Raw genomic sequence first — 11,979 nt, 5'->3', positions numbered from 1 at the left:
CGGCCGCGGGGCCGGGCCGGACCGGGCGGAGGAGGGATGCGGGCACAGAGCCGCGGGCAGGGGGCGCTGCCGGGTGGGAGGGCTCGGGGTGGGCGGGTGTGGGCTTCGCGCTGCCTCCGGCGGGCAGCGAGGTTTCAGAGGGTCGTGAAGGTTGGAAAGATCGGAGAGACAGCTGAGATCATCTGGTGCGACCGTCAGCTCACCGCCTCCGTAGCGCTAAACCGCTTCGCTCAGCGCCACATCCACGTGGTTCTTGAACGCGTCCAGAGACGTGACTCAACCACCTCCCTGGGCAGCCTGCTCCAATGCAGCACCGCTCTTTCTAAGAAATGTTTCCTTGTATCCAACCTGAGGCTCCTCTGGCACAAGTTAAGTACACTGAGATACAATGAAATACAGTGTCATTATGTGAATGTCCTTTCTGACCTTCTGTTTTGGTCATCATCTCTAAATGGGAGTAAATTGAAGGAATGGGAGATTATAAATATATTTAAAGAAGTCTGGTGAAACTTCTGGAACAAAAGTTGTATAAGGCTGAGAGAACTGAGACTGTTCAGTCTGGAGGAGAGGATGCTCAGAGACAACCCTATTACTCCCTACAACAACCTGAAAGAAGATTGTGACAAGGTGAGAGTCAGTCACTTCTCCCACTTAACAGCAATAAGATGAGAGGTGATGGTCTGAAGTTGTACCAGGGGAAGTTCAGGTTGGATATTAGGAAACATTTCTTTTCAGAAAGAGTGGTGAGGTATTGGAACAGGCTGCCCAGGGAGGTGGTGGAGTCCCCATCCCCAGAGGTGTTCAAGAAACACGTGGATGTGGCATTTAGGGACATAATTTAGTGGGCATGGTAGAGATCAGTTGAAGGTTGGACTACATGACCTTAGTGTTTCTTTCTAACCTTACTGATTCTGTGATTCTATGCCTAAAAACCACTGGGGCATGGGGAGGCAGAGCTAGCAGTTGGGAACCTGGTCTCTCCTAACCCAGTTACTTGAGGGCATGGGACAGATGAACTTCTAAGGCCTCCTTCACAGCAGCTGTGAATGCTCCTGGATCCTGCTCCATTTTTAAAAGGGAAAAATCACAGGATCATGTGTTCCCCAGTGCCCTGCAGGCTGGGATGCTTAAGTTGTGAGATTAAATTAAATACTGCAGAGTAAACCCTGTTGTATGGGTGGCTGGGAATGCTGTCTCTGCAACATTCAGCCTGGACCAAGGAAGTTGGAAAGGGTGATCGCCCTTCTCCTCCCCTTGAGCTGCCTCACAGGCATGAGTGTTTATTTTTGCTCTGTTGTGAATCTTGGTCATTGCTATGATTTGAAAATAGCTAGAGGAAACTCTCATAATGTGGTAACCAAATAGCACTAGTAGAAAAGTCCAAGAAAACTCAAACACAATGCAGTGAAGTAAAAAGCCTGAAAGATTAACCATTACATAGATGATTTGTAATATTTTCCAAAGCATGTTCAAATGAGAGAGGACTTTTGTGGTTTAATTCAGCAGGCAGCTCAGCACTACACAGCCTTTTGCTAATTCCCTTCCTCCCCCTAGTGGTATGGGGGAGAGAACTGGAAAAAGAGAAAAGTACTCAACCCAAGAACTTGTGGGTTGAGATAAAAACTATTTATCAAAGACAAGAGGGAGAGATAAATAAAATATGTAATTACAATGTAAGTGATGTACAGTGGAATTGTCACCATCCACCCACTGATGCCCAGCTAGTCCCCAAGTAGCAGCAGCCCCCTCGTCCAACTCCTTTCAGTTTTGTAGTTTTTTCACGTGATGTCTGTCATATGGTATGGAATATCTCTTTGAACTGTTTAGGTCAGCTGCCCTGCTTCTGTCCTCTCCCAGCTCCATGTGCCCCCAGCCCCTTTGCTGGCAGGACAGTACGAGAGGCTGAAAAATTGAAACATTCTTGTCTCTGTACAGAACTGCCCAGCAACAACTGAAGCATCAGTATGTTGTTTTTTTCTCCTAAATCCAAAACACAACATCATATAAAACCTTGAAGAAAATCAAGTCTGTCCCAGCCAGGACAACAACATAGCCTTCAAGACTGGCATATCAACATAAATTTATATTAATAGATGCTTGGAGATGTCCAGCCTCACATTTATAAATTAAAGTTGTTAAGAAAAAGCATTCTGATATGCCTAATTTCTAACTTGATATGGAAATGTTTACCTCTTCATTCTAGATTTGGTATGTTATTTAGATTAGCAATTATCTTAATGCAGCTACATGCGTGGGAAAATTTTCTCTCCACACTGTTGAACAGTGGAGTTAATCCAGGATTATCCCACTAGATGGTGCACTAATGAGAGGGTAATGCACTTCCTTTCTGTATTAAGGCCTTGCCTTGATTTTTACGTCCAAGATGTGATTATAAAATCTTTGACTGAGCATAGCCACTCCTACTTTTAGGAGCCTCAGCTAGGCTCACTGTCAGTTTTCCCTCAGAAAACAATGATTTGAAATAAGTACTTCCAATTTAAAAATAAAAGAAAAAAGAAGTGCCTTGTTATTCTTCCCATTATTGCCCCCCGAATACTTTATCTGCAGATTGCCACTTCTTTTTCAGCTTGCAGATAACACGCTCATTGATCAATGTTCATTCTCACTCTATGGAAATAGGTTAGCTGAATGATTGCCTAGAGACACTGGGTGTTTTATGGACAAAATGCTTGTTCTCACATGCTGTTAGCTCATTTAGCATCTACCTTTCATTTTTGAATAACTAGAAAAGCTTGTGATAATATTCTTTAATGTAACTGGTTCCTACAAATATCTTACAGGCTGGGAAGGAAGCTGGATTATTAAACAAGCTTTTTATTAAAATGTTGCCCTTACTATGAAAATATTTAAATAGCCTCTTTAATATAGTAATCTAAAGTAAGATGCAGTTAAGACAGCAGCCAGAAAGTCCATTTTATTGATTAGGTTCTCCTAAGAGCACAAAATATCCTTAAAACAGCACTAGGAAAATGTGCTTTGTTTTACAGTTAAAACAGCAGTATTATTTTAGTTTTTTCATTATTTCCTTTGCTAATAAATAACAGTGTTTTCAATCATTTGTAATATATGGACAGGAGCTTTAAAGAAGCTACCTCTAAGTGTAATATTTAGAGATGCTGGAAAGGAATGCTGCTGGAGAATTTTATCTATAAACTCATGACATCAGCATATTTCTAGACCTCATTTGTGTTATGTAGGAATTGAGCTCTGAACCATATGTTCATCCAATTGCAGACTACATTTCCTATTGCTTTTGGAGCATGATAATTGATTAGACAAAATGGGGAAAGCTCTGGAAGAAGAAAAGGAGAAATATTGAGACTGTGGTATGTGTAGATTTGGCAGAGAAGGTACTCTGGATATTCAGCAGATATCACTTAAGATATTCTGGATATCCATTGACTCTGAAAATCAGCATTTCATATCTCTGCTATTGTATGTAGAATTGAACTAATGGGGCGTCACTTCAAAAACATTCTGTTTATATTCCATATGGTATCTGATATTTGAAAGAGTTTGAAATTAGACCAAGACCAACACTGTGTGATTTGGAAGTGACATTCCTTCCTGCTCTCCCAGTGCCTGAGCCAATGATCTGTTCCAACTTCCTGACTCCTTCCTGGAGTCCTCTTGCTTCTGCAGGCCCCACCTGCGAGCACATGTAGCCAGCAAGGCGTTGTCACTGAGTGTGGGTGATGAGTACATTGGAGTTGCTGGTGAAACTGGGGCTGGGCACTCACTCCTAACCAGCTCTGCATGCCTGTGTGATGCATAACAGCACAATAATGCAGAAATCCATCCCTATCCTCATACTCCTGACAAGTGTCTTCTCTCTCCCAGGCATGAGCGGTGCATAATTTACCTTATGGGCAAATCTCATTCTTGGCTATTGCATTTCACTTGTGCAGCACTGACATTAGATATGGAGAGCCATGCTGCCCGTATTTGCTACAAATGGCAAATTGTCTAGAAAGGCTTCCCAGCCAGTGTTTGATGCATTCCACAGAATGAAGAATTGGATTTACTGTTGTTATTGCTATTTGCAGATTTAATTCAGCTATCAACTCCAAAACCTGAAATAGGATTAGGTTCCTATTACACCAGATGCTGATCCAAGTTATGGCAGATGACTATTTCAAGCCTTAACAAGCTAGTGGGTGTATTACTTTGCAGAATGGCTAAAAAAATGGTTTAAAAAGCTGTATTGAACATTTGCAGATTAATTAGATTGGTACTCACTCGCCAGCAGCAGTAATTGTCATATAGTATATATTTTAAATAACGAGAAAAATTCTATTCCCAACATGGATGTTTCCTAAAAGAATAAAAGAAAATGAGGCTTTCTAGCAACTTATTTAAATCTTTCTTTGCCTTTCTATTAAATTCTCCAAAATCACAATATGCTTTATCTGCACAAGAGAAGTGAGCTGAAATTATTCTTGCAAATCCTGGTCTTTAATCAAGAGGTTCTTGGAAATAAAAAGTCCTTCTCCCCTCAGGCAGACCACTTTAACATGATGAAGATTTATGCAGGGCATAAAATTAAATATCAGTATTCTGTTCAGATAAAGAAATACAAATCTATGGAAGAACATATGTTAAAAAGAATAAAATCTATGGAATTTGAGACCAGCAACTAGATCTGATAGAATTAATATCTTTTTGTTTTGAAAATGACTTAATTGTTGAGCAACTGATCTCCACCATTTTACAGCTCATCATTGCCATTATCATTTTACAATTCATAATTACTTTCACTGATTTTTGAAACCATGGAGAAAAATGCACAAAGGAGTTATGACAGAATTTGTCTACATAAGCATCAAAGGTAAGGAGTAAGAGGAGGGGTTATAAAGATGATGAAAGCATGAGTTACAATTGCTACAAAATGCAGTGACAGAAGAACAGGAAAGCAATTATGGCTGTTTCCAGACCTGTCTCACCTGTTTGCCCTAGCATTGTATGTGCCTCTCTCCATTGTCCCAACCTGTTTAACCAACAGAAAGAACTAGCAGCAGTTACCTAAGGTGATGTGCTAATCCCTCTACTGTAACCTAGAAAGTGATAATCCATCAGGTGAACAGTTCTCATCCTCTTCCATAGAAGAAAACTATAAAGACAGATTATGCAATGGGACGCCAAAAAAAAGTGGCCAATTGAATATGCTTATGATGTGTACTCTCTTGAATCCATTGAGGATTGGTAGAAAATACCTCAAATAACAACTGGAAACTCAGTGGAAGCTCCCTTTCTCTATTGCTTTGGCTGCAGTGAGTTCAAGAGAAAAAGGAGTCAATGAGAGGTGTTTTTAAGATATCCATATGACACAATTCAGTTTGAGGCTTGCAGTTTTTTACATAACTAAATGTCTAAACTTCTGTAAGATGCCATTGCTTATGCTAAGTTCCCAAACAGGGACATCTAGTGCTGTTTTAGATACCCAGGTATGTCCCACCTGGCTCTATGCCTCCGCTTCCTCTGAGCTGCATGCTAGTCCTTTGTAGTCATATCAGGTTCTCTAAGTATCTTTGGTGCCACCAGGCAACTGATTCATATTCTAGATATTTACTGACTGCAGACAGAGCTTAAACAGCCATTGTGGTTATAACTATAATCAGTTTAGACACTTACTATAATCATAGACACCTATGCACATTAAACTTAAGAGCCTTCATCTTGAAACTCAAGCCACGATCTAAGACTTTAAATATATATATTGACTTCATACATATTTCTGTGGTATTCTGTCACCTGTATTTCCCTAAGAATCTGATTCTGCTTTTCTTTCTTTAGCCTGGTCACTGGCTTTGGTGTACTAACTGTACGAAGTCTACAGATGTAGGCAGTAAAGTGCGAGGCTTTTACCTTTTCCTACAGAATGAGTAGACAGAAGAACAGTAGAAAAGTCTTTGTATTCCATCCTAAGAAACAATGAAGATTAATGCAACAAACGGGGAGAGTATCAGACACTGAGAGGAGGACGCAATATAGAATGACACTCTAACTACAGACATAGGGCTTCATAAATGTCTTAGCTTAGAAACATTGACAGTTTATTGTCACTCTCCAGGACAACCCCGAGAAGAAACCTTAGGTACTCTTCTCCTTCCTCCGTAAAGCTTGAGCTTTGCTTATTTTGAATACCAATATATATATATTTTTTCTGACAGGTGTTATGAGTATAGACAAACAGTAAAAAGCTTTGAAATAATCAGATGTCAGAACAGATTACAAAATCCTAAAGCAATAACTCATTTTTGCCAGTTGAGGAAACTGTTGCCATGCAGAAATCTTAACAGTGTGATAAAAAAAGAGCAAAAAGAGTTTTGCCATTTAGTTTATCACATACGTAGTTAAAATATATAGCTGCTACAACAATCACTTTATTGCCCTGATTTCCTACAGAGTATCAGTTGTGAAATTCCTCTCTTTTGTTCTTACACATGTGCCCATGTGGGATTGATTCAATTGCCTACTGAATTTAGTAAAAAATTAATCACTCTTTTCAGAAAATTGTTGGCTCTCTGCTGGTCTCTTGCTATTAGTTATATCCTTTCTGTAGCTGTCTCTTCTTTTCTACTTTCACTGTTTGTCATATAGAAAATATGCAGCTGAATATAAGATGAAATGACATTCTTTAGAAGACAATAATAATTCAAACAACATTAAAACCTAATAATAGTTTCACATGCCATTAACAGAATAAAATGATGAATTATTACAGTTATTATTTGGATGCCTATTAATTCTTTATAAAATATTTACTATTTCTTGCTACACTTTTTTTCCATGATAAAATGGTCGTAACATTGAGGTAGAAAATAATTCCATACAAAATTTTACCATTCAGCTTGCTGCTTTCTAAACAGAGATCACAGCTGTCTACAGATCTAAAACTGGCCTATGAAATCACATAAACATAAACATAACTGAAGAAAACTAAGAAATTGCACTGACACTTTATGTGCAGCTCAAGTATGTAAGCATATGTTATGTCTGTAAGCAGACCCACTTCTTTGGGGTCAATCAATCAAACACAAAAGCACGAGGAATCTTAGGGAAAAGAACAACAGCAAAGAAGAAAAAAAACACTAAAATTATTAACAGTTTGAATACTCCATGCAACTCCTTTCCTTCCTCTGTCCCCTTCTTCTACTCCCTTTACACATTAGGAATGCAAAAGATACTAAGAAGGACAATAAGGATCAAAGGTATGGAGCAGTCACTTTGCATATTCTGATTAAACAGGCATTTTCATTCCATGGGTTTGAAGAGATTCTACCAAGGAATTTAGGATGCATTTCCCATACGTAACATCTGGCTCAGTAGCAGGCTAGGAAAATTAAGTTAAAAGTATCAGATTGATGTTTCTGTTCCTCTGCTATTGTCCACTACCATAGTTAAGGATTTTGTCTTACCTGTAGTTGCATCCTTATAATTTTTGTACTTAAAAATTAGCATACACTCTTTGTCACTTACTAAATCAACATCACCTACTTCTGTTTATTAAAAAAATGAACAACTGTCTGTTAAAAAGGTATCTTCAGAGACAGGCAGCAATTTTTTCAGTAACAGTATAGGCGGGTCCTATTTTGCAGCTGACTATAGACAAGTTTCAAACACTTGTCACATCACATAGCAAAGACAAGACTAATGAGGCATGTGTGCTGAGAAAAATTTGTGGACAGTTATTCACAGAACAGCGTGCCTATTTAAACCTGAGATTTGCCCAAGCCAGTTGTTTTAGGAAAAATAAAAAACTAGCTAACTGGATGATCCATAATATTCATGAGGAATGCCTAAACATAGCCTAAAATATTTTCTGTGGTGCATGAGAAGGCTCTGGTCATTATTGGTACAAGTCTACTCTTGATGTTCTGGAACAAAAGATCCCCTGAGTTAAGACTAGTTTCACAGCTTTCCTGAACCAATGATAGGAAAATACATAGATCAAGGGATTGCAGGCAGAATTAAAATATGCAAACCAAATGAGGATGTCAAATAGGACTGGAGGAGTGATGAAATTCAGAAGGCTGTCTACCATGGTGTCAATAGTAAAGGGCAGCCAGCACAGGAGATAGATTCCTACAGCTACTCCAAGAGTCTTTGCTGCTCTCCTTTCACTAATGGATGCTCCTCTGTGTAGGTGAGCTCCAAAACTTTTATTCATATTGTTTATCAATCTGGCTTGCTTGTTAGCAACAGTAAATATTTTTACATATAAAGCTATCATTATGAGGCAAGGGAAGAAGAATAGTGGGAAATTCAACCACCCCCAGAGCTTATTGAACAGCAGCTGACAGCTACCAACACAGGGTACATCTTGCAAAAAATGGCCCAGCCCTTCTGCAATCTCTTTAGTGTACAGGAAGACAGAGGTGTAGACCATGGGGACTGTCCACCCCACCCCAATGCACATGCAGGCCACTCTTAGAGTAAACTTGGTGGGGTAGAGCAAAGGGTCACAGATCGCACAGTGCCGATCTATGGAAATGAAACACAGGTGAAATATAGAGGTCAGGCAAAAGAGTGTGTCCAGAAAGGTGTGCAGTTTACAGAAATCATCTCCAAAATACCAGCAACTCTCTACAGACCGGATGGTGCTGAAGGGCAGCACGGTCAATCCCAGGAGCATGTCAGCCAAGGCAAGGGAGAGGAGCAGAAAGTTGGTGGGAGTATGCAGGGCTTGGAAATAGGAAACAACGATGACAATGAGTAGGTTCCCCAGCACTGTAATCAGCATGCCTAAGGCACAGGCCAGGTAAATGGCCAGCTGCACCCCGAAGGGATGCAGGGTTCTGTGACAGGAGCCATTGACCTCATAGCACAAGGCGATGAGCATCCCCTTCTCCGCACTTCGGCCCTGGGCTGAGCCCATGGCAGGTCCTGTACCTGTTCGGGTTAGCCACAAGCCTGGAAAAGAATTCAGCTTCCAGTGGAGCTGCCAAATGACCTGCAAAAAGTGTTTAAAAGGCAGATTAAAGGGAGAGATGCCTTTTAATCAAATACTTTTATTAAAACTATTGAACAGTTTGCATATTTCAAGTGAAAAAGATGAGCCTATAACTTCACTTTTGTATCTCCTGAAGCTTCAGATCAGCATGTTCAATTTTAGTTGCAACAATTTTCCTGCATTTTTGACTTGATTTTCTGTCATCCAATACTGTGAGTAGCATAGGAAATGCAGCAAATCTGTGTAAGTAATAAACAAAGTGAAGGTCTGCCATAGAAGGAAAAATACTGCTGAGTAACAGGCATTGTGAGCCAAAGCTCGTGAAATATTTTAAAGCTGACTCTAATATCATAGCACACTGATTCCTGTGAATTTCCCTGGAAAAGAAGTTCCAATTTAGTTGCGAATCTTTTTATTAAATAGAAACTGAGAAGTGATTTTTATAAAGTAACATCTCACTGCAAAAGTAAAACCTGCATGGCACATTTCTCAGGCTACAGTCTCCTAGCTATGGGCATATACATGGATATCTGATGAGGTGATGGCAAATATTAAGCAAAAAAACACAAATATTGGTATGTGTCCTAAAGATTGCCACTGTTTTGTAACTGTGACATTGCTATTTAAGTTTTACGTTTAAGTTATTTAAGTTTTAAATTGAGCTGTACCAAACATAAGATATTAGTGGATTATAATGGGTTGTTTCAGTAATCTGGAATTACTAAATCAGGTAATTGAATGGCATAGTTTTCAAGAGCTACAGTTAAAAACATGATATTTTTCTCAGTGTATTCTTTTTTCCTTGAAATGACTGCAGTAATAGCTAGATAATATCGTCACCTTTCCCAAACTTCCTAGCATCAACAAAGCTCTTAAATTGGGAATACTTACAGTGAAATAGCTCTTTCCATGTTACGGGAGCCGTACTGTGGTGTATTGAAATCCTTTTTCAGGTACATCCATTGTCTGAGTGGAAAATGTGAGATCAGTCAACGCCTTATATAAACCAGATGGAGTGTCCCTGTAGGTGGCTATTATACCTTAGGGGCATAGAGGGACTGCTGTGTATTTGGCAAAAATTGCCATTTTCTGAAAAGCTGTTCAAACACACAAATGCTCAGCTGCTGTTGAATCTCTGAGGATTTATCTCAAGGTTAGTATCTGTATTTTCTTTCTTAGGATGCTTCTGAAAGAAGATGCAGCTAATGCTAGCTCATCCTGGGGTGTCACTGACCTTCGCCCCATGGAGGCCTCCATGACTTTTATTAGGCATAGTTCAGTGAAGGACTGCACTAACGTCGACATGTTTCAAAGAGATATGTTTCTCCTTTTTCTATGTCCATGTTTTAATAAACAACCATTTATGTTTAGATTGTTAGAAGCTTTTGGATAGCTTTAATATTACCAATAGCTTTTTTGTACTCTGTGCTCTAGTATTCCCATTAATTTTCATTCTTCCTATATTTTATATGTAATAAAATACCATTCTTACTCAATCCCTTTGTCATTCAAATTCTAAGTGAATTTGAATCATGAACTTGTCAAAATACCTGTCAGCTGTCTAACTATCATGGTGCTTTGGAAGTGATTATTACCACCTTAAAAGAGACTGGTGTGTAACAAAACAATCTCAGTTTGCCCTTCCTGCACACACAATTTGCCTGACATCTGCCTGCATGAAAGAGCTCATGATTAAGAAAAGGCTCAGACAGTGGCAATGTATGCCTTTATAGCTTGAAACAGAAAGATATTATTAACATGTATCGACTCTGAAGGTAAGAATGCTATCATAAAATGAAAAATGCCAATCATTCTCAAAATGTTCCTTCCCTTTCCTCTTCCTCTTTCAGACAAAATTGCTGGATATAATCTCAAAATGAGTTTTTGTTGAACGTACTACATAGCCTAGTTGTCAGCAGAAAAAAAGCCCATAAAAAATATAGGAGGAAAAGTGTACTATCTGCGTAGTTCAAACTCCTGCAGTGAAGACATGCATAGACCAAGATCTTTTTTATTGAAACTGCTGTACATGGGCTATAAGTTTTTATAGGTAACGTCTAAGTCTAAACTCCTTAAAATAGAACAAGGCAGTTTCAATAGATTATGGAGTAGGACAGCCATCATCATTGCCTCTGTGCTGTGAATTTTCTCCTTGCAGTTTCAAAAAGAATGAGTTTGGTATCCTTAAATAGAAAATAAAGAATGAGAAGGTGAAAGGCTTGCTAAAATGGCCTACATTGCACTGTTGAACCTAAAACTCCAATCTTCTGTCTATAATGGAACCTATTCTCCTTTGTAACGGTGAGAAGTGGTTGTCTCTGAAGAAGTCTGCATACCATATACGAGTGTTTCATCATTACTGCAGACTTGTTGAAATGTACGTTGTGTAAATTCTCACCCAATGCAGTCTAAAATCATACTAAGGTGCCATTCACTGCAGACAGGAGTCTCCACTGGGTACCACATATATCTCCTCTCTCCTGGACTGAGGACTTCACATTTGGATGCAGTACTCCAGGTGAGTTCTCACCACTGGTGAGAGGGGAAGGATCACCTCCCTCAATCTGCTGGCCATGCTTCTCTTAAAGCAGCCCAGGATGTGGTTGGCTTTCTGGGCTGCAAGGACACATCACTGGCTCATGTCCAGGTTTACATCCACTGTTACCCCCAGGTCTTTTTTCAGCAGGGCTGCTCTCAATCCTTTCATCTCTCAGTTTGTATTGGTACTAGGTGTTGCCTTGACCAAGGTGCAAGACCTTGCACTTGGATTTTTTGAACTTCATGAGATTCACCTGGGCTCACTGAATGGCATCCCATCCCTCTGGTGTGTTGGCCACACCCCACTGCTTGGTGCCATCAGCAAATTTGCTAAGGGTGCACTCAAGCCCACTGTCAGTGTCACTGATGAAGGTATTAAAGAGTATCAGCCCCAGCACCAGCCCCTGTGGGAAACTCATCTCCATCCAGACATTGAGCCCTTGTCCACTACTCTCAAGATCAACCCA

The 11,979-nt window shown here is 39.7% G+C and overlaps 1 protein-coding gene across 1 annotated transcript; it reads right to left on the bottom strand.

Annotated features, from left to right (window-relative positions):
* Positions 1–7,870: 7,870 nt before the first annotated feature.
* LOC116243181 (trace amine-associated receptor 5) lies at positions 7,871–8,899 on the bottom strand. Its single transcript, XM_031614302.2, has one exon. The coding sequence runs from the start codon at positions 8,897–8,899 to the stop codon at positions 7,871–7,873; it is 1,029 nt and encodes a 342-aa protein (XP_031470162.2).
* Between the last annotated feature and the right edge of the window lie 3,080 nt (positions 8,900–11,979).

The sequence above is a fragment of the Phasianus colchicus genome, chromosome 2 (assembly GCF_987193195.1).
Source record: "Phasianus colchicus chromosome 2, bPhaCol1.hap1.1, whole genome shotgun sequence".
Lineage (NCBI taxonomy): Eukaryota > Metazoa > Chordata > Aves > Galliformes > Phasianidae > Phasianus > Phasianus colchicus.
Note: the sequence above shows the minus strand (reverse complement) of the source record. Positions and strands in the feature narration are given on the sequence as shown.

Excerpts from the sequence above, each read along its gene's own strand:
- LOC116243181 (XM_031614302.2), bottom strand. The coding sequence starts at position 8,899 with ATGGGCTCAGCCCAGGGCCGAAGTGCGGAGAAGGGGATGCTCATCGCC.